The sequence below is a fragment of the Apis florea genome, unplaced genomic scaffold (assembly GCF_048593485.1).
Source record: "Apis florea isolate Af1SG1 unplaced genomic scaffold, ASM4859348v1 contig_3496_pilon, whole genome shotgun sequence".
NCBI lineage: Eukaryota > Metazoa > Arthropoda > Insecta > Hymenoptera > Apidae > Apis > Apis florea.
The window spans coordinates 1,851,445-1,873,851 of NW_028256773.1; the positions used below are offsets into that span (position 1 = coordinate 1,851,445).

Consider the following 22,407-nt stretch of genomic DNA (forward strand, 5'->3'; position numbering starts at 1 on the left):
CCGGAAAACATTATCCCTTATTATCGTACAATCTTGTATATCCTTATTTGTATTATATTCAATCGTCATCATATTTTTTAAGTTTTATTCATAAAAATTCATCAAAATTTTTCACTATTTTTAATATTTAATTCATTTCATTAGAAGAAATAATAGGTCAATAAGAAACATCACAGATGGATATATTTCGAATATTTTCCTAAAAAGATAGATGAATAAGTATTAAACATACAGTTATCCATAATTTTATTGTAAACATTTATAAAAACATTATAAAAGTTATTCCCAATATTAGATGCTAGAAAAAAGTAAACAGAAATAAGAATAAATATTCGAGAAAAATGAAATTCTTGCTTCAAATTCGCATATATTAATATATTTAATAATTGAAAATAAAAAAAATAAAAGAATTAAAAAACAAAAAAAAAAATTTTAGAAATAAATTCAATAAAATTAAAATATCAAGACTAAAGGAAACTGCGTAATTTGTTAGAAATAAAAATATAAATACGAAAATAATGAAAAGGATGTTTAAATTATCACAAATGGCCGCACAAACTTCGTATTAATATTCCCAAGTATTTTGACAATTATATTTACGATTGTAATGAATTATATTAAAATTATTCCAATTTATATTAAGAACTTTCACTATTCGCATTAAATGCTATTTTTTGATCAATTTCTTACAAATACATAAAAATAATTATTGCATTAATTTCTATATTATTAAAAAATTGACACAATTATATTTTATTAAACTTAATTTCATCAATTTCAAATTCATTAATATCTTTTTTTTTTAGTAAAAAGTATTTTTCTTATTCTTTTCAAATATGATATTCTATAAAATATAAAAATATTACTATGACATGATGATCGCGATATATAACCTGAAAATAAAAGAAACGAATATGATTAATTAAATTAATTTTTGTTATAATTTTAAAATATATAATTAAATACATAACATTATTGGTTAACTGTTTGAAATCAATAACCAATTTTATAAAATTCAAATATAAATTTACTTAAAAAATATTTAAATTAAAATTAAAATTAAAGTTTCATCATATAAAATTCTGTTATCAAGAATCTATCAAATTAAATAAAAAAATTATTAATGTCTGTAACATTATTTTTACATTAATAATAATAAAAAAGATTCAATATAAATAAAAGAAAAGATAGTGATTCTAAATTTCCAGTTAATAGTATAAATATCTAGTCTGAACGATAAAAATTTGATTTCCAATCTTTTCTCTTACTAGCTACGATTTACGACATAGAACTGACAAAATCGTCTGAAATGGTATAAACTAAAATTCTCAACGTATTCAAGGATAAACTTCACGACAAACTTAAAAAATGCTTTTTCATGGATACATACAAATATAACCTCAAGAGCAGTGTGTATTATATTTAGGCATGTTTCACTATGGACGATAGAAATCAAGATAAAAAGAAAAAGAAAGGGATGCGCAACGTCTTTGGAATTGTGTGTGCGTACGATGCCGGTCGGCAATCCGTACGTAATTGGACCCTGAAACGTACAACGTTTCACGTATACTGAGAAATTCTGAGGGATGCACGGAGGATACCTTTTTGTTCGAATTGCTCGGTCCAGTCGGTCCAGCCGAAAACACCAAATAGATACTTTTATGGAGGGCAATAAAGTTCTGAATTGAGTATCGATGGTTCCAAAGGGGCTAATCTGCGGATGAAAACTGTAATAAAACGTTCTCTCTACGTATGTATCTGAAATCCTTTTACAGTAATGTGCGCCCTTACTTTACGTGCTACCGACTCAGGTATAGGATTCCTTTTGTTGGCATAGCAAAAATGTTTCTTTCGTCGGTAAAGTTCCATTTATTCATGTATTTCATATTAAATTGAATTTGTTCGTGCATTTTTTTTTAAATCGAATCAATCATGAAGTAATTAGATAAGTAATTATTTAATAATACATTATTATATTCTTATTTATTGTCATTATTTATATATACTTCGAACTATTATTGTGTATAAATTTAGAGTAAATAGAAATGAAACAATAGCAAAAATTTAAATCAATATTTACTATATCAATATTTAATATCAATATTTACTATATATATATATATTTTTTCAATATGGAATTTAAGAACAATTAATATTGAAAACAAAAAAAGAATTATTAAAATCTAATAAATCAAAATACATTTAAATTATCTTTGTCTATATTTATGTCAAATAATTGAAAAATCACAAATAAATCCAAAATATAAATAAGTTATTAAAATTTACATGATCAAAATTTATATCACAATATAAAGAGTGTAGAAAGCACATGCAAAAGCATTTGTAATGCAAAAGCAATAAGCTTGAGCATTTATTTATTAGCGCAATTCCTTTCTTAGAATTATAATATAAAAGTTACGCAATTGTAAATAATACAACTTGTACCATTAAATTATTTCACTAAATTGTATATATATTTATAATAAAAATTAAAGTTAAAGTTAATTATATTAATATATTAACAACAGGAGACTAAATTAAGTATATTGTTTCAACTTTGCAATATTATTTGTTTTATGAGATAATAAAATCATGATAATAAAAGTCTATTTCTTGCAATACATATGTCAAATAATAAAATCTTTAAAGATGAAAAAGAAAAAACTGAAAAAAACCATTAGTTATAAAGTTAGAATTTAATTTAATAATTACCTGTTGATAATATATTAACATATATCTGATTTATTATAATACTCTATATTATTTATCAAGAAAAAAACGCCATGAAATATTACAGTATATAAAATAATTATAAAAAACATTTGTAAATTTTAAAGCATATTTACATAATTTCATTCTCCTTTTTCATGCAATAAAAAATTCCTATTAAATATTGACATATGCAATTTTCTTATATAGATTTTTCTATTTTAATAGATAGAATCATATTTTGATTATTCTTATATATAATTTTAAATTTTTATATGAAAGTAAAAAAGTTTTCCTTTTGTTTAAGATAATTATAAGCAAGTAACTTATGAATAAAATTTCTATTATGCACTTATAAAGATCTATATTGTTCATATAAATATTTAAGAAATCTTATATTTATTTTGCTATAATAGAATAGAATAGCAAAGTTTTAACATCTGTTAATATTATATATTAATATTATATAATATTAGAGATTATCTTTCGGAAGAAATAGTAGAAATATCTTTTATAAAATTCTATTAATAGATTTAGCACTGTAAACTTAAAATTTTTTACAGTTTTTATTAAAACATTTATATTAATCGAATTAAAAATTATCAATATTATGATTCGTTAAACACGAGATATTTATTTTTCATACTTTGGCAATTTTTGCAAAGGTAGAATAATTTTATGAAATATGCCTCTTTTGTTTATGTATACATTATTTGAATGTAATTTTATGATAGATTGTATAATGTTACAACTTTTTTTAAGAAGCATCTTCACTAAATATTAAAAGCACGTGTCAATCATTCTATTTTTCTTATTGCACTATTATAGTTGTGCATATTTTAATTCAAAAAGATTTTTATAGTTAGTATTGTGCGTATTATTTAGAGCAAATATTCATAAACATTAATAAATCTTTTCTTAAATTTGTGACAATTCATTCATCGAATACTTCCAAGTGAAAACCATTCAATTGTTTCAATTGTTAAATCAAAACGTCTAAGTGGTAAACGTATTCCTCCAAGAAATTCGTTTTCTTGTAAAGTATCGTGATTCCATATTGTAGCTTCCAGAGTTCTTTCTTTAATAACATCCAAAGCCATTCTATATTCTAGCTGTAATAAATAAATATATATTATTTATAAATTATATGTTTATTTATATATTAAATTTGAAAAATTTGATTTATTTACTTAATTACTTAAATTCATTACCATTTCCATAAATGAGGGATGACAATTTTTCTTTACAACCTTTGTTTTTCGCTTTGTCTTCTTTGTAGGATCTGGTTTAAGATAAACTTTAACATATGTATTTGGTTCTTGACAATTAGCTACTTTAGGCAAGCCTCTAGCATGATAAACCATCACATAAAATGTTCCACGTGTATAATGAAGAGACATTTTAATTTGTCCGCTTTGTACGTTATCTCTTACTCGTTTTTCAGCCCACCAATTACCAACTAATTAAAAAGGAAAAAAATGACAATTAAAATGCTTATAATAAATTTTATAGAATTTCTTTATCAATATTTTATATACCTTTTACTTTGCTTAAATGAATATCAGCATTTTGTTGATCTCTTAATAGTGGATGAAAGAAAGTATATACTAAATCACTCTGAGAAATTTCCGGTGCCATTTTGAATAAACTTACAAGAAATTTCTCAATATCTGCTCGTCTTTTATCAGCAACTTGTTTTATGTTAGATCTTCCGACACTAATACCACTTGGTAAGCTACATAAAATAAATTATTACTTATATCATTATTTTATAATGATAAAATAATAAAATTATTTTTTAAAATAATTATTGAAAATAGAAATATAATTTAACTTATTATTATCTTATAATTTATTATTAATCTAAGTTTAAATTTAGCTTTAAAAAAAAAATGTATCATAAATTTTGATCTGATTAGATAATATGAAATAAGATAATACATCACAATTTTTGATATCATAATATAAAATATCAATCAAACAAAAGTAATAATAAAACGTATTGTTATTTAATATTTATAATTATTGCAGTGTTGATTTAAAATATTTAAATAAAAATAAAACAGGTATGTATTTTATTATCAAATTAAATATGTTAAATAAATATGAGATTTAATTATATTGATTTTTAAAGGAAATTTGAAATAATTAAAAATGGGTAACAAACCATTTCATGCTCAAATATCAGTACAAAAAAATTCATCTAAGAAATCAATTATGCTTGAATTTTATCGAAAAATACAAACTGATTCTGCTATGCATAAATCCCAAAAAAGTATAAATAATAATTTTAAGAAATCTGTTAATGTTGATATCAAACAAAATAAATCTTCATCTTAATAATATAAAAATAAGGTAAATTATCAAATGATATTATATTTATATTTTATTCAATAGATATAAAAAAATCATTTATAATATATGTAATTATTATAAAAAATTAAAAGACACAAACAAATTTAAATTATTAAGAATAAAAAATCTTATATTGTTAAGAATAAAATAATATATTTTTTACTTACCTAGCAAGTTTTGCAAGAGGAAAATGTATACATAATTTTTGATAAAATTCACAAAATTCTTTATATGATCGAAATAAATAAGTAGGATCTGCATGACCCTTCCGTTCTATACGCAAAATATACATATAATATTTTTCAGGATCGTATCGCTTTTGATATCCATGTACTTGAACGCTTGTTAACTGTCCTTCTTGTTGCATTCTATAATAACGTATGTATAAATAATTTCAAATTTTTATATAATTATAAGAAGAAATTACTAAACTTACGTATATGTTCGAGGTATAAAAGATAATAATGTTCCATCATTATGATCATTTGAAAATCTAAGTTGTGCTAAATTATGTAGAAAGAAATTAAATTGTGTAAACCAACTTTTGAGTGAACTTTCTATCATTCGAGCAAATGTTGCAGCTGCTTCAGGATTTGTTTGCTCTGGAAGAAGAGCTTTTTGTACATAACTAACTGCATCCACAGTCACACCAGAAATACCAGATGAAGTCATCTGTGAATTTGTATAATTATTCATTTTAGATTTATTTACTAATTCTTTAATTTCAATGTCACTAAGCTTTTGTTGTATAATATGCAATTTATATAAATCAGTCATATTATATATATTTTTTTGAGACAATAAACCATCCATCTTTATCAATATTAATTCTTAAAATTGTATTAAATTAACAACTATTTATTATTAATCTATTAGTTTTCACTTGTTTGCTTTACTTTTCACACTGCTGCTTATTTGATATTGCAGGACGATTCATTAACGATAAATGCTAATTAACTGCATTGTATATAGTTTAGCGTGATACGCGAACCGCTTTCTGATAAAAGGCTTAGATAAGTTCTTCCGTTATGGTTTTGTTATTCTCATAACACAAATTAGATTTAAATTATGATATTAACAAGTTAAAAATAATTTTTTTTTATTTTTTTTAAATTAAAAAATAATTATTTTATAAAATAAAGTCTATAAAATAAATCATTTTTTAATGAATAAATATATGGATTATAAATATATGAAATATATGAATGGATTATCGTTCAAATAATATTACGATACAAATTTTTACTATAACAATATAAGACTTTTAATATAAATAATTTAATACAAAAATAAATACCAATCCAAAAAGATGGAGAAGTAAATTTCCATGTTTTCGTACTACATTAAATGCTTGACAACATAAATCCACGAAATGATGAAATTTAGCTGATGGTTTATCTCCACCATTTATAACATAAGCCATATCAGATGTTAATACAAATGGCGTTCTATCTCTAATTAAAAATATGAAAAATATGAAAAATATTATTAAAAAGTTTTACAGATATTGAATATAAGAATATAAATATATATACCTTTTAAAGTTTCCAAACATTTGTGCATCACCCAAAAATTTTCCGAAATCAATATGAAATAAATGACCTGATGTTTTTAACATAATATTATCATTATGTCTATCGCAAATTCCTAAAATATAAGTAGCAACGCTATAACCCGCACAAGATGCTGTGAAATTTTCAACTGCTCGTTCGTATTCTAATTCTGAAGGATTATGCTTTGCCAACCATTCAGCAATCGGACGATCTTTAAATGATCCAGTTAAACCAAATTCAACTTGTATTTTCCTTAATGTTTCTGCATTTGTAACCATTTCTATCATTCCACGTTTATGACCAGTAGGTACACATGCAAATGTTACCATTTTGAGATCAAGACCTTCTTTTAACCAGAGTTTATCCATAATACGAACCATTTGAAGAGTTAACATATCTTGCTGTAAATCATCTCCAACCTTAAATATATTAGTTTGATATAAAATTAATCATTAATAATTTAAATAATTATAAAATTTTATATAGAACAAAATTATAATAAATTATTGCAATACATATTTATTAAACTTACTTTAAAAATCGCTGAACAAATTACATCATCACAACTAATGAAATTAATTTTCAAAGGAAGAGTAAGCGATGGAAAATACGAACAACTTTGTACATTTATACCAAATACTTGTTTACTAGGAGATAATGGTAAACAGGTACCATCATCTTCCATTAATTGACAATGTATATTTTGTAAACCAACTTTAAGAGTATCCAAACGTAATGATTCTTTTGTCTGCTTAATATTTTCTGCTACTTCGTGTAAGTTCTGTAATAATATGAAATGTATTAATTTACAACTTTATAAAAAAATATAATATAAATACTTTGTTAAAAAATTTTACTTTAACAAGTAATTGTTGTGTAAGAAAACTATTTCTTAATGCATCTCCTATAACGGCCAGTAATGCTCGTAACATTAATTGCAACCTTCTATGATAACGTGCTGAACTAATATTTTTATCGTCTTCTGGTGTAGTTTCAGCAGAATTCTAAAAATAAACATATGTTAAAATATACTAAATATATTTCTTTAATTTTTTAAATTAATAGAAATTAAAAAATCACTTCAATTTAAATTACATACTTGAGGACTTTGTCCTGGTAATGCTTGGGTTAATAACCAATAAATGTGATGAGCTACACGTGGAGAGAGTAATGCTCGTTCTAATAAAAACTTTGTAAGTGGAGATGTTTCATATGTTTCATGCTTTAATGCTTGTAATAATTGTGGTAAATAATCTACAAGTTCATCATTACTCAATTCTCGAATCCATCCAACTGCCATTTCTCTAACTTTCATATCTGGAAAACTAAAATATATTTGATTAATTATAATTATTGATGATTTATAATTTTATAATTATTATAATTATTAATGATTCATATATTTAGAATATCAAATTACCAAGGTAATAATAATTGTAAAGCTTGAACAGGAGGCAAAGGATTCCAAATTCTAAGAGATGCATGAAGATCAGGTAAACATGCCCAATCCCAACTATGAGCAGCTAAAAGTACTTTAGGTAAAGCTTCAGGTTTATCATGTAAATAATGTCGTTTTTCCCATAAAATTTCTCTTTCTTCAATAAGTGGTCTATTTAATTAATAAAAAAAAAAAATAAATATATGTATAAATAATCTTTGTTATCAATATTTAAAATTCAAATCAATATTTAAATTTAAGAATTTACTTTGAAAATGTAGTTTGTTGTGTGATATCTATTAATAATTCTTGTGTATTCTGATCCAATGAATTAAAATCAAGAGATTCTACATCATAATCACGTAATTCTGTCGGGAATAATACTTTTCCTCCATAATCAGGTAATTCCACACCAATAATAGCATGAGTATCTCCATGAGGATGAATTCCAGGTGCTGGAGCAGGACCTAATCTTTTATCAGCAATTGCTGGCCAAAGTGACAAAAAAAAGCTTCCTTGGCTCATAATTCTGTAATGAAAAAAAGATATAATCAAATATTTTTTTATTTTTATAAATATTATTAATTACCCTTCATAATCAAAAAATTGAATTGCTCCCCATCCTAATTCTTCTTTCTGCATGGTATTTTCTGCTGAAGAATTAGATTCATGTTCAGTAGGTTGCAATGTGCGACCATACAAAACCAATACTAATCTAGCTTCCCTTGGTACTTGACATACACTTATTCCGCGAAATTCTAGCCTTTTATATGCATAAAAACATAATTTGTATGTTCATAAATTTAAAAAATAATTTTAAATAAATTTAAAATAATGTTTAAAATCATTACCATGCATTAAATAAAATTCTCGGATAAAAATTAGAACTGACTGCCATAGGTTCAGATAAAACAGGAGTTCCAACAGGTCTTGTTCCATGAAATATCTGAGCTGCAATGATATAATCATCATGTTTCCATGATCCCGGTAATCTGTGCAATGCTCCAACACGAACTAAAATAGTATCTAATACTTCAGACGAGATTAATATATCTGTTGAAAATACATAATATGAATTAATTCTTTTTGTTTTATTATGTTTGATTATAATTTATTATATTTGAATATAAATTTATAAATCTAATATTCTTACTTGTTGGAATTTCCCCCTTACTATTTAATTCAAAATCAACTTTAAATGCATGACAATAAGTTTCTACAAGATCTTGAATTGCATTCCGAATTTTTCGACAATGAGATGCAATAACGTCTGGAAATTTTGTTCTTAAAGTCACTACTGAATAATCTCCATCTTCGTGTAAAATTTCAGGTTTTTTGCATTCTATATTTGTTGTATGAACTTGAGGTAAAAATTGACAACATGCGTTTACGAAATTATCAACAGCTTCTGTGATTTCAAATGTTTCTATATTTCCCATTAATGCACACACTGCTTTTATTGCTTGAACAACACCACGGGGTTGTAATTGTGGTAAAAGACTGGATCCATGATTAGTAGTTGCTAATTGTATAGCAGCAGTTTCTATACGTTCCATTTCTTTTTCTACAGTTTCTATAATTTTTTATATATAAAAATATTAATTATTATAATTATTCTAATTTACTTTTTTTACATAATTCCATAAAAATAATGTTTTGATACCTAACAAAATAAGAAGCGTATCATATGAAATAGGTTGTACCGGTTCATTTGGAAGAATATCTTCTAGTTTAAGACATTGATCACGATTATCATCTTGTAGCTTTTAAGAAAACTGAATAATGTAATATCAATAGTGATTGAATTAAATATTTTTATATTCAAGCGTGTACTTACTGTTCGTGCTATTGATCGTTTTATTTGTGCTTTAGTTAAAATAGCTAATTCAATATCTTTTTCTAATTTGATACATTGATGTATATATTCGTATTGCGCTAAAGTTGTACTAGGTGCAAAATATTCTGCTAAACCCCATACTCTCAAACAATATTTTTCTATATTTACTGTGCCTTCATCTTCTAAGGAACAAGCGACATTAAGAATAACATGTTCAACACTACAATTTACTGAAAAAAAAAATGTATATTATACATTAAATTATTAAAATTTATTTAATATTTATAATGATTTTATGTTATAAAATTTTTGTATATAAAAGCTTACCATCACACGTAAACGAAATGGACGGAGTATTTTCGTCAGAATCTATTAATTGTGGATGTACTACTAATTTTATACTTGTGCCTTCAGGATATAAGTTCTCCATCATTGGACTGATTATATGTCCAATATTTGTACTAGGATTATTAAATGGAAATTCACCTAAACATATTTTATATATAAATATAAATATATAAATATAAATTATAAATGTTATAAAAACATTAAATTTCTTATATTTTACTAACTTCGTACAGATTTTATCATTTCATAAAAAGATCTAAGATCGCAATCACGAAGTGATGGTCTAGTTTTCCTTACTGTTACATTGTCATATAAACGTGTTTGTCGTTTCTAAAAAATTAAAATTATTAACATTTTTATTAATTATTATTCATTTAGAAAATTAATTATTGAAAATATGTACTCTTCTATCTAAGGAAGTTCTTCTTCTTTCAATAGTATTCCAAGCTGATGAATTTCTAGGAGGTAGTGGAGGTGGTGCAGCTGGAGATACTGCTGGAGATTTAGCAGATTTTTCAACAGCAACATATACTGGATCTGAATTAACACTTTCATTTGTGCTATACATATAATCAAAAGGATCAAATGGGTCATATACCGATCCAGTAACTTGTGATTGCATTTCTGTTTACACATATTAATTATATTATTATGAGATTATATTATATTATAAAATATTTATATAATTATTTTTAATTATATATTTTTAAAAAAATATTACCATCTTTATGCACCTGTGCATTATCATTTTGATCTTCAGTCTTAACAAGTAATGGATCAAATGCTTCTAGTACACTAACTCGAACATTTGTTTTATCTTCTACTTGATCAAAAGAACTCAAATCTATAAGATTATTATTTGGCTTTTTCTCTATCACTTTTAATACATTTAATTGTTCATCATCAGTACAAAATGTAGATTTTTGAACACCACATATAGATGGAGTAATACTTGATCTGTAATTTATAGGTAGTGGAGGTATCTGTAAAACGAATTATGAAACTTTATTTTTGATTTTATATCTAACAAATAATAAGTTTTACAATATTAAATTTAAAATAAAATAAATAATAATAATACAAATAATAAATTTTATAAAAATAATAAATTTTATATTTTTCTAGAAAAAAATCATAAATAAATCTAAAATTAATATTTTTTTAAATTTCAGATTATTAGGATATTATAAAGGATGTTAGGAAAGAAAATATACGTACTAGGAATATTAGGATATTAGGTTAAACTGAATTTAAAATTCTTGCATATATATATACCTGTGTAAAAAAATAATATTTAAAATCATTAAGATTCCATGCAGGCTGCAAGAATTATTATATATATAATATAATAAAATTATATATAATAAAATTACTTCTATAATAAAATAATAATATATCAATACATTCTATACTATCATATTTAAAAAAATATTATCATACTACTTACTTGTGGTGTTATATCAGGTACATTACTGTTAATACTACTAGATCTTGACATGATAGGACTAATTTTTGGAGTTCCTGGTGTACAAGGTGCAGTAGAAGATCTAGGGCCTGGAGAAAGAGATTGATATCGAAAATCTCTGGAATGATAACCTGCAGAACTAGAGCTACGTGATACTCTTCCCTGTTTTTTCAACAATGAAGAATGAGTTTCCCATTTTGGTTCCAGAGATGTTTTTCTATTATGAAAATATAATTTATAATTATAATTTTAAAAAATATTTATATAATACTTGTAATTTATTAGTAAAACTAATTTTATTCTTACAGAGGTGGAAATGGAGGTGAACAATAATCATTTAAATTATCTTGTTTAACTGGACTTGTAAAATTAATCAAATCAACAGTATGTTCTTGACTTGTTGTAGCTGTTGTTGAATTTCTTCTAGATGGAACAGGTGGTGGTGCTAATATCACAGCATTTTTAGATTGATTAGTATTACAGAAACCAGGCCTTGGTCTGCTTCTACACTGAAATCTATCATTTTTTTTATTATAAACAATTTAACTTCTAGAATAAATAAATAACAAAATAAATATGATTTTTATAATATAAAACAAGATAATTATAAGATAACAATATTAAAATTTTATTTACTTTTCAAATTGTATGTTATCTCTGTCTGATGAACTATTATTTCCTCCATGTTCATGACTTTGTGCAATATGTTGTTGTTGAATATTATTAAATTCTGATCGTTGTTTTTGTAATTTAAATTTTTCTAATGCCAAACTTTCTAAACTTAATGCTTGAGCACGTTCTAAATCTTCTTGAAACTGACGTTCATAATCAATCACCGCAGATCTTTGATTATTTGTATTTCTATTGTAGTGTGACATCTATAATTAAATTAAAAGCTAATTAACACATATATATATAAAATAGCAGATATGTTATAAACATATATACATATATACATAAATACATTTGAGATTTAAATATGACATGAATATAAATAGGTACTAATTAAAAAAAATTTTAAATATATATTTTAAAAATACAGGACAAGAGAATAACAAGAGAACATTTTAACCTATATTTGAAGCATAAAAATAAGTAATAATTTTTTATATACATTGAAAACAAAATAAAAATAAAAATAATATTAATATTAATAAATTATTTATATATTTATTAATTTATTAATAAATTATGAAAGATATTAATCTATAATTAATTATATTTTTAATTAATAAAAATTATAATAAAAAAGTAAAAAAATGTGCATAAAAAAATTATTTATATTGATTGTAATCATAGCACATGTTTTGAAAAATGAAGGAAATATTGGCATATACTTTATCGTTTAAAACTATACTATTTACTAAGCTGACAGACACGTTATGCATCTACGTAAACAGATTTATAGCTCACCCTGGCATTATTTTCAGCGAAGTATTTCGCTTTTATATATTGCAGAAAATTTTCAAGCAGAAAAGGAATACAGTTTGAAGAAAAAGCACTATCACTTAATTAAGAAAATGACATTTTCGATCGTATAATTAGCTGTCGTATACTGTACACTCAACTTGAATACCCATATACAAATCGCTCTACGAAGAGTGCACTGACTTGAAGCTGCTGCCACCGATAGACAATGCATTGGCAAAAGACATAACAAATATAGCTGGCGTATATGCAATGAAATACTGTATTATATATACATACATATATAATACATCTTATAATCAATACAACGATACGATGTAACGAAAGACTGACTATAGTGCGGATGTAATTGAAAGTGGTGATGGTATACAGTTAGGTTACATTAACTCTTTCCGGTGTATCGACTATTTGGATAGTTAATTTGTTTAACCAGCAAACCTTATTTGATTAAAGCTATATCCTATATGAAACGTGTGGGATTGCTTAAAGTTAGAAATTTTAATTTTGTGTTAACATGCATTATATATTTATTCATGGAAAAAAGTTTATAAATCTAATTTTATACCTAAAAGTTTTTATTATATCAAAAGTTTATGTTTTATTTTTTATATTTTATAGTTACAATCGTATTGAATATTTTTTTTTTAATATTTATCATATGTTATTTAAGATTTTTAATAGATTTATTGATTTATATATTTTTCATACAAATCTATGGATTTATAAAAGTTTAAATTATTGATAGTAAATTATTTAATAAAAAACATACTGAAAATTTCTTTTTTATAATTTTTACTAATACGCATATAAATAAATCAAAATCAAATATAAGACGTTTTATGAAATAGACTGTATTGAAATAGATAATATTATACAAATATTTAAAGATGTTCTTTCAAAAGTTTATGTTACAAAAGAACATCAAAATAGATTATTCTAGTAAACTAAATTAAATTATATAATATTTTATATAATATTATATATATGTTTTATTAGTAAAATAACTGGAATAAAATTATTATAATAAATTATATTACTATAAATTAAGAAGTATATTATAAGATTAATTATAAAATATTTTATTATATATATATAAATCTATATTAATGTATAAAATGTTTACAAAAATATAAATGTTTTATTTTTATAATAGAATCATTTTCAAAAATATTTATACATTACAATAGTATTAATTACTCTCAAGTACGAAGATATGTAAAACAATTGTATTCAATTCAAAAAAATATTAATTATATTTATAATTATATATTTAGAACTATAAGTATACATACATTTATTGTTGATGATAATCTAAAATGTATCATTGAAATTTTTTAATTATTGTAATTTTAAATAAATAATTATAATGTATTTAATTATTTCAATAATGTATAAAAGTAAAAAAAAAAATAATAAAATATAAATATCAAAATTAAAATTTTTTACTGGCCTCACTAATATTAAGAATACTAACAGAAAAGTTATTAATATTGATCATTCTTTGAGGTATTTTAAGTACATAATAAATATTATATTTATATAATTTTTTTTTTTAAATTTTTTAAGTTTAAAAATATTATTTAATTCTAAGCCAAAATCCTTTTTCGCTAGTTGTTACGAGACTACGTCTACTAAATTTTATCGGCGTAATTGTTTTTTGACATGTTTCTACTCTATGGTTTCTAAGAAACGAGATTATTCCCACTTTGATTTGTAATAATGCAAATCGCATTCCTGGAACAAAAACGATGCTATTAAATATAGTTAATAACAATTTAATCTCTGAATCTAAATCTAAATCTCAATTTAATCTCTGTCATTTAATATTAATTAATGATTACAAATTGTAAAAAGTTATGATTTATCGGATTAATAATAAATGTTATGATTAAAAACTTTACAAATATATTTATATTTTAAGATTACATTTTATTATAATATATTATCATATTGCATGACAATAAAAAGTTATTTATACCAAAAATTAAGAATAATGTGCATAAGCAATTTCAATTGCAATTGAATGCATAATTATCAGTGATTTATATAATAATTTAAAAACAGAAATAAAATTTTAGTAGCTTTTTAATTTTAAGATATTTTTATAAGTAATTCTATATTATTATTTATATTTTAATAATCTACAAAATGAAATTTATTTTATTTTTTATAACGAATCGAATTAAAATATGATAATTACCTATGCAATTTCGTGGTCCTTCACCAAATGGAAGATACGCATATGGATGTCTGGTTCGTTTATTTTCTTCTGTGAATCTTTCAGGATTAAACATTGCAGGACTTGGATAATAATCTGGATCATGATGAAGTCCATAAATCGGTATAATTACTCGTATGCCTGCTGGTAATTCGACCTTACTATTTGGTATTTGGTATTGATATTCGCATCTCCGAGATAGCATTGAAGCTGGAGGATATTTTCGAAGCGTTTCTAAAAAGAATTTGAAAAATTAAATTATTTTTGGGTAATATTAATAATATTTTAATATTATTTAAATACCATAGTAATATTATTTAAACAGCATAGTAATGGAAAAAGGTAGAATTAAATAAATAAAGAAAGATTTAAATAATAATTTCAGATGATGAGATTTCAGCAGAATTTAAATCTAATATCGTCTATTATTTGTATGATTTAAAATTAAGACAAAATAAAAATAGTATATAATTTCATAATTAGATTTAAAGAAAATATTTAATTGAAAATGGTTAAATTATAGTTAATATTATAATAAATCATCATTTTATAAAATTGTATTATATTTATAATTTTAATTTTTTTTAATTAACAAAAATTCTTAAAAAAATTGTTTATTTTATTATTTTATCAAATATCAAACATCATATGAAATAATTATCACTTTCTATCTGGAAGTATTAAGCAAATCTCAAGAATATTTTTGTTTCTTTAAATGAAATATATTTTTATTTACATCTCACTTAGTAGGCAAGAACTTAATAAAATATAAAATATATATATGTACTTAGATATCAATGATATAAAATATTTTTTTTTATATATTCTATACTTTATTTTTATTTTAAATAATTTTTATCAATATAATTTTTTATTAAAAAATTATTAGCTATTTCAATATTCAAAAAATTATCTCTTTTAATCTCAATGATATTTTTAAACTTATCTATGAGTAAATCATACACTATATCTATTACGAAGTTTAAAGTAACAAACAATTCGAAGAAATCATAACATATAATAAAAAATGTATATCTAATATGAATAATAGATATAAAAAAAAAATCAGTAAGAATATTTCATATATATAATTATATTTCAAAATATATAATTTATAGAAAATGAAGGTGAAAATGGATTTTTACCTGCAATGACCATATCAAGATACTTCATATCTTGTACAGCATCATAAGTCAGTTTGCCATTTCTGCTGTCGATGGCATCTTGTATGTCGCGTCTCGTTTTTTCCTGAATTTCAGTATTCAACGCTAACTCATGAAGACAGAATGCAATAGTGTTCGACGATGTTTCATAGCCGGCGGCGAAAAACACAAACGCTTGTGCTGCAATGCTGTTCTCGTCCAATTCTATAAATAACAGCGCCTTATATGATAAAGTTCATGAACATAAAATTTCTTTATAGAATATATTCATTTAATGATTAAACGTCATAAATTCTTCTAAAATATAAGTATGTTTCTAAGAAAAAAATGAAGTTTTAATTTTAATGGATTTTTAATTTTTTAATTTTTTATTATTAGTTACGAATCAGATTATTATAAAAATCATATAAGTATATTTTATTTATTGAAATATATGATATTGATTATATTTAAATTAAATAAATATGATATATTTAATAAATTGTTCCATTTTTCTTGTATAAAAAAATTTAAATCTCGCAATTAAATGCAAGTTTCAATTATGAATTGATAATGTTCCTGTTTTATAAATGAAATATTTATTAACTTAACAATTTTATTGCTATTATGTGAATCTTGTGACAACTATACATATGGAAAGCACTTACTGTCAATTTTATCTTGATTAATTTGTTAGGGAATTGCATCGTTTGTAGTTAATCATTACAACTGTTTGAAGCATGCAATGAACAGCTTATATTGAGTGAAGAGACTTATCAATTATTATGTAACTTTCTTCTTTCATTGATACAATTAAATTACTAGGAAACAGTGCGAATCAGTATAAAAATTAAACCAGTATATCTCCAATAATAATTTTCACATATTCTAAATTTTATTTGCAATTATTGTTTATTCTATTACAATGTTATATATATGTAATATTTCAAAAAGGTGATATAGTATGAGAACTAAATTTATAAATTTTTATATTTTAAATATTTATCTATTAATATTTTTTATCTATTATTATTTCTTTTAATATTTTGTTCTAATTTTGTTCTTATATTGAATTTAAAACTATTATCAGATGAATTTTTTTTTAATTCGTTATCATATTTAATATTTGAAAATAAAAAATGATAATATATTCAATATATTGATTAATATTTCTCTAAATTCATTTAAGAAAAATTCATTACAAGAAATTAGAAATTTATTGTTTTTTCGAAAAAAAATTTGTATTACCGTACGATGAAACAATGCAACACTATCAAACCACATGTTAAAACGAACGACATTTCTCTTGTAAAACGTACAATTTATCTTCGTATAAAGTAATCTATATAAATGATACAAGCACAGCGATACACTAAATTTATCCAGTTTCAACACTTTCGCAAGTATTTTCGTGTTTTTCCTCTTCGATTTGAACTATTATCATTTATCTGCATACATGCTTAAAAAATTAACATACCTATTTCATCTGCTGTTTCTGCGTCTTCATCATTGCAAACCAATCCACTTCCAGACTCATCTAAAGTACCTTTATTTTTTAATTCAATTAATAAATCCATAAAATCATGTCTTTTAATACCATATTCTTCACGTTGTTTAATCATCTGCGATACAACATCTTTAAAAAACTCGGTCACTTCAGGATCTATCACCTGAACCCCTAAAAATTTGTATAATCTTGGCATAGCAGTTCTGAGCATCCTCCAAAGAGTAGCTTTGTAACTTGGTTTTGAAAGTTTCTTAGCAGCTCTATGAAATTCAGATTCCTCATCAGTAAGCGCATTTATTTGTATGCCAAAGGCACAAGTACCAATGACGTCTATTGTAAATTTTGCGGCCAATTCGCGAATCTCATATGGCCGATCGGTTTCGGAAGATGTATCGATTAATTTTTGAAATTCTTCGCTACATTCTGCTAGCAGATAGAACATTCTTTTCAATTTTCCGGATGAAAAGGCTGGAGTCAATTTTGATCTCAAACTTTTCCATTTTTTCCCTTCTAAGTTAAACAGATGGGCAGATAATGGATCCTGGTAAAAAGAAAACATATTATTTAATTAGCTTTATTTTAATATTATTCATTATGTATTTTACATTTTTTAACTTATTTTTAGCGAAATTTTTTTTCTAAACAATGAAATTTTTTAGTTAAAAAAATTTAATATCAAAAGTAATTTATAAAATAAAAGTAAAATAAAATAAAATAAAATTATGGTTTAAATATTTAATATGTAAAATCAGCGATGCTTGAAACCAATTCTCAACGAAATTCATTTACGAAGCAAAATATTTTTCTTTTACCTGGGAGTTCACTGGTATACCACGATTCGAGAAACAAGTAAAGTTTTTTACGCAAATGTTCTTCACGAGATCTGGATCTCGTACGATCAATACAGGCGATCTAACACGGAATGCTCCAAAGTATTTTTCATTTTTGAACCATTCGTACATTTCTTTTATACCTTCTGGTAAAGATTTCCGGAACAATAACATGGGAGCAAAATTTCCGAATAATACAGTGGGTTTTCGAAAGGGTACACCGCGATTCTTCCAAAAGTTAAATGTGGAAGTAAGAAAACAATATAAAATACCTAGGAATAATCCCGGTAAAAGAAATTGTTCCAATAATTCTCTTATTATGTTCCACATTTTGAACCCGATAGAATTTTTTTAGAACTTTTTATTATATTGTATTTATATAATTATCTTCTTGAATATGATATTTATAATCACAGCACGATTGTTGTATTTTTTATTTATTTTTTTTTTATTTAACATTAATAGTAATATTTATTATGTATCGTATTAAAGATTATGTGTATAATGTAATACTCTGATAAATATTACTATAAAATTTTTTCTTTTTAATAGCTCACTATATATATAAATAATTTATTACATATCATTTCTCTTTTCTTTTTCATTTTGAAATAAAATTATACATACAGGACATTACGTTTTACCGGAACGTCAGAGTGCACCGGATATCGGTTCAACGTTATCGATGCGAGGTCAACGGTAATAATAAAACAAAGGATTACTTGATGTTTGTCGCGGTTCGAATTACGCAGTTCGATATTCCAATCGAATCCCTAGAGCTGTTTATAAAAGTGGAAGTACACTTGTCGGTGAGACTGACTCACGAGCGCGCATATTTGCACTCTCTTGTTTCTCCTGGTGAAATGTCAATGATAGATGTTCGCTCGAATTTTCTTGCTCTGCGGTACGATTTGTACGCGCAGATGTTTCGTGTAAGCACGTGATTACCAAACATCAATTTCAATATTCGAATGTTAACAGTATGTTAATGATTGTATTTAACACTATTTATTTGAATTCTAATCGCTTTACTAATCATTTTACCAAGTGCGCATTTCGCGCATATTTTTCCAGCGTCTAATTAAGATGATGAGCGTGTCACGCTTTCGTTTACGATCGTTGGAATGTGAAAACTATAAAACAGTGCTTTTTAAATAATTAGCCAGTTATTATTGTATGAAGAATTACATCAAGAAACTTTCATATGCTTTCGCATGCATTCTTTATAATGTTCTACAATTAAAATTTACAGAACGAAAAATTCTTCTGAATTTTGTTTTAAGACGTTTCTTTTGATCGAATATCTATGAGGAATATATTCGAAAGAATTTGTTTTAAAACAATAATTTATATTTTATAAATTTTTAACACTTGATCTTTTATTAATTTTGTGATATAGATGTTTATAATTGATTATCACTTTGCATTAATTTTAAATTTTTTTTCATTTTATATAATGTTCCGTTTCAATGTTTTTTTATTTCTATATGAAATTAACATTATCACACATAAACACGATGCTTTTCTTGAATAAACGTATATGTGAATACACGCGAGCATAAAGGACGTAACGTTATTAAAGTACACTGCACAAGTTTAAGAACAAAAAGAAAAGATAGAGAAAGAAAATTGATCGAAAGAAATAGAGGGATAGAGAACGTCACACATACGCAACGAATATCGTTCTTGCCGAAAGGCTGACCTCCCACCGACTGGAAATCATGAACGCACGCACGCACGCATTTATAGAGACCTTGTGTTCCTGCTTCGGCCAGTTCGTATCCAAACTCGTGTTCCGGTCGAATGTCGCGTGTTTATGTTTAGCTTCTCGTTCCTTCTCTCTTTCTCCTTTTAGATCATTAGCTGATTTGATTTTATTCACAAATTTCCGTTTTCAAAATAATTCGTAACTTTCTATTAGATTCTATATAGATGTACTTTTTTATTCATTGTGCTGTATAATTAATCAGATGAATTATGAATAATATCAATTTGAAAAGAGATATCAACTATTAGATTAATAATAAGTATTAAAAATAAAATGGAATGGTGAGTGAAATTTATACAAACCTAAAAGAAAAAGATTAAATTTGTAGTTCCACGTCATACCAGATTTTTAGAATGTAGTTTTATGTTATATATTATAGATAATATGGTTTACGTCACGATTTGGACGCATATCTGTCAGCAATCTGCTGCAAATGAATATAGATCTTACTTTTACTGCGAGTTTGAACTCTTCTTCTTATGCTTTTAGATGAAAACAGATGGTAGAGCATGAAGGAGCTCGTTCGACTTCTTCCTGCGTGCCTTTCTCTACCTTCTATCTCCTTATGATATATGAGACTAGGTTACCAGAAAAATAGAAGCAATGCAAATGAAAATTCGTTGGCACAGTACACCTGACATTCTTTTTCATTCTTGACTTGTTTCTTTCATTATTATTATTATTATTATTATTATTAATATTATTATAATTATTATTATTATTATACTAATATTTATGCATCTAGATTTTATAAAGAAATGATTTTAGGTTAGAATTTATAAAACATTTTCGTATATATTTTATAAACTAAAAAAAATAAAAAAAAAAATCAGAATTTTGAAAAGTGATGTCAATTACCATGTCTTATCAAACGAAGAGATAATTGTATTGAAAACCTACCTGTAAAAACTTTTAGTCTAACATTTTTATTTTATTTTTCTATTTTTCTTGTTATTCTTGTTGAAATATAAAATATTATATGCGAAATATTATATAGAAATATAAAATTATATATTAATACAAAAATTTATTTGTATAAAATATATATACCTAGAAAATATAAAAATTAGATGAAATGGATTTTATTGACATTTTTAATCCCATTAATAAATTGGATATTGACGATAAACTTCATCAAAAAATCACTACAATCTTTTCAGTCCATGAATTCACAAGAACAAAGAAAGCAAATAATGAGAAAAGAATGGAGATAGTTAAAAATTGTGAAATCAACGCCATCTCTAGAGTGCCGTAGATGAAACACAAATAGACAAGGAAAATATATAATATAAGAAGGACAGAGATAGTTAAGAAATAATCATCAATGCCATCTCTTAAATATTAGAGGTATTTTTCAAAAAATAAGGTAAGATAAAATAAGAATTAGATATTAGCGTTATTTACTTAGCGTTATTTCTGACAAAATGTTTTTCACATTCAAGAGATGGCAATCTAATTCTTATCCTAGAATTTTATCCCTTTATCATTCGAAAAAATATATTTGGCATTTTTCTTCACAGATTCTATAATTTTTAACGATTTTCTGTTTTAAATAAATGTTTAAATATAAATACAAAAATTATATATAAATAAATAAATAAGAAAATTATTAATAAATTGATAAAAAAATTAAATAAATAATTAAATGAATAAATAAATAAACGATAATAAATAAAAGAATCAATAAGTTTATAAATAAAAAAAACAAATAACCATAAGTCTTTAAAAGAATAAATAAATAAAATTAAATAGAAGCTAGAATAAATGAATAAATAAAACTATAAATAAATAAAGAAGAAAATTAATAAA

At 23.8% G+C, this 22,407-nt stretch overlaps 2 protein-coding genes and 3 long non-coding RNA genes across 7 annotated transcripts; 3 read left to right on the forward strand and 2 right to left on the reverse strand.

Moving 5' to 3' along the window:
- Positions 1–263: 263 nt before the first annotated feature.
- Positions 264–2,897, forward strand: LOC147656708 (uncharacterized). The gene is made up of 2 exons (XR_015293746.1): positions 264–578; positions 1,272–2,897. It is a non-coding gene; the product is annotated as an uncharacterized LOC147656708 (long non-coding RNA).
- Positions 2,202–13,514, reverse strand: Pi3K68D (phosphatidylinositol-4-phosphate 3-kinase catalytic subunit Pi3K68D). Of its 3 annotated transcripts, XM_086913491.1 has the most exons (26): positions 13,119–13,514; positions 12,342–12,583; positions 12,012–12,221; positions 11,688–11,922; positions 11,516–11,560; positions 10,962–11,223; positions 10,644–10,864; positions 10,465–10,570; positions 10,220–10,378; positions 9,893–10,122; positions 9,719–9,818; positions 9,209–9,628; positions 8,907–9,108; positions 8,645–8,818; positions 8,324–8,584; positions 8,038–8,226; positions 7,717–7,942; positions 7,475–7,621; positions 7,150–7,398; positions 6,600–7,036; positions 6,362–6,518; positions 5,501–5,736; positions 5,232–5,432; positions 4,248–4,444; positions 3,921–4,168; positions 2,202–3,821 (listed from the first exon to the last, which is right to left on the reverse strand). In XM_086913491.1, the coding sequence occupies exons 2-26, from the start codon at positions 12,581–12,583 to the stop codon at positions 3,648–3,650; spliced, it is 5,328 nt and encodes a 1,775-aa protein (XP_086769617.1). In that variant the 5' UTR covers positions 13,119–13,514; the 3' UTR covers positions 2,202–3,647. The 3 variants fall into 3 exon arrangements, with proteins under 3 accessions (XP_086769617.1, XP_086769615.1, XP_086769616.1); XM_086913489.1 differs by lacking the exon at positions 11,516–11,560; XM_086913490.1 differs by lacking the exons at positions 11,516–11,560; positions 11,688–11,922; positions 12,012–12,221; positions 12,342–12,583; positions 13,119–13,514 and adding an exon at positions 11,459–11,515.
- Positions 4,651–5,243, forward strand: LOC147656709 (uncharacterized). Its single transcript, XR_015293745.1, has 2 exons — positions 4,651–4,775; positions 4,844–5,243. It is a non-coding gene; the product is annotated as an uncharacterized LOC147656709 (long non-coding RNA).
- Positions 13,515–14,191: 677 nt separating the features above from the next.
- LOC100866134 (cytochrome P450 6j1) lies at positions 14,192–20,544 on the reverse strand. Its single transcript, XM_003690731.4, has 5 exons — positions 18,813–20,544; positions 17,971–18,541; positions 16,497–16,718; positions 15,334–15,585; positions 14,192–14,867 (listed from the first exon to the last, which is right to left on the reverse strand). Exons 1-5 carry the CDS (start codon positions 19,158–19,160, stop codon positions 14,710–14,712), a joined length of 1,551 nt encoding a protein of 516 aa, XP_003690779.1. The 5' UTR covers positions 19,161–20,544; the 3' UTR covers positions 14,192–14,709.
- Positions 20,545–20,580: 36 nt separating this feature from the next.
- Positions 20,581–21,433, forward strand: LOC105737300 (uncharacterized). Its single transcript, XR_015293744.1, has 2 exons — positions 20,581–20,879; positions 21,088–21,433. It is a non-coding gene; the product is annotated as an uncharacterized LOC105737300 (long non-coding RNA).
- Positions 21,434–22,407: the final 974 nt, after the last annotated feature.

What these genes read in the sequence shown, in the direction of transcription:
- Pi3K68D (XM_086913491.1), bottom strand. Translation starts at nt 12,583, where the DNA reads ATGTCACACTACAATAGAAATACAAATAATCAAAGATCTGCGGTGATT. An exon ending in TGCACAGGTGCATAAAGATG is followed by an intron (nt 10,865 to 10,961) that starts GTAATATTTTTT and finishes ATGTGTAAACAG; the next exon opens with AAATGCAATCACAAGTTACT. An exon ending in AATGATAAAATCTGTACGAA is followed by an intron (nt 10,379 to 10,464) that starts GTTAGTAAAATA and finishes AAATATGTTTAG; the next exon opens with GTGAATTTCCATTTAATAAT.
- LOC100866134 (XM_003690731.4), bottom strand. Translation starts at nt 19,160, where the DNA reads ATGTGGAACATAATAAGAGAATTATTGGAACAATTTCTTTTACCGGGA. An exon ending in TCTTGATATGGTCATTGCAG is followed by an intron (nt 15,586 to 16,496) that starts GTAAAAATCCAT and finishes AATTCTTTTTAG; the next exon opens with AAACGCTTCGAAAATATCCT. An exon ending in AGGACCACGAAATTGCATAG is followed by an intron (nt 14,868 to 15,333) that starts GTAATTATCATA and finishes TTTTTGTTCCAG; the next exon opens with GAATGCGATTTGCATTATTA.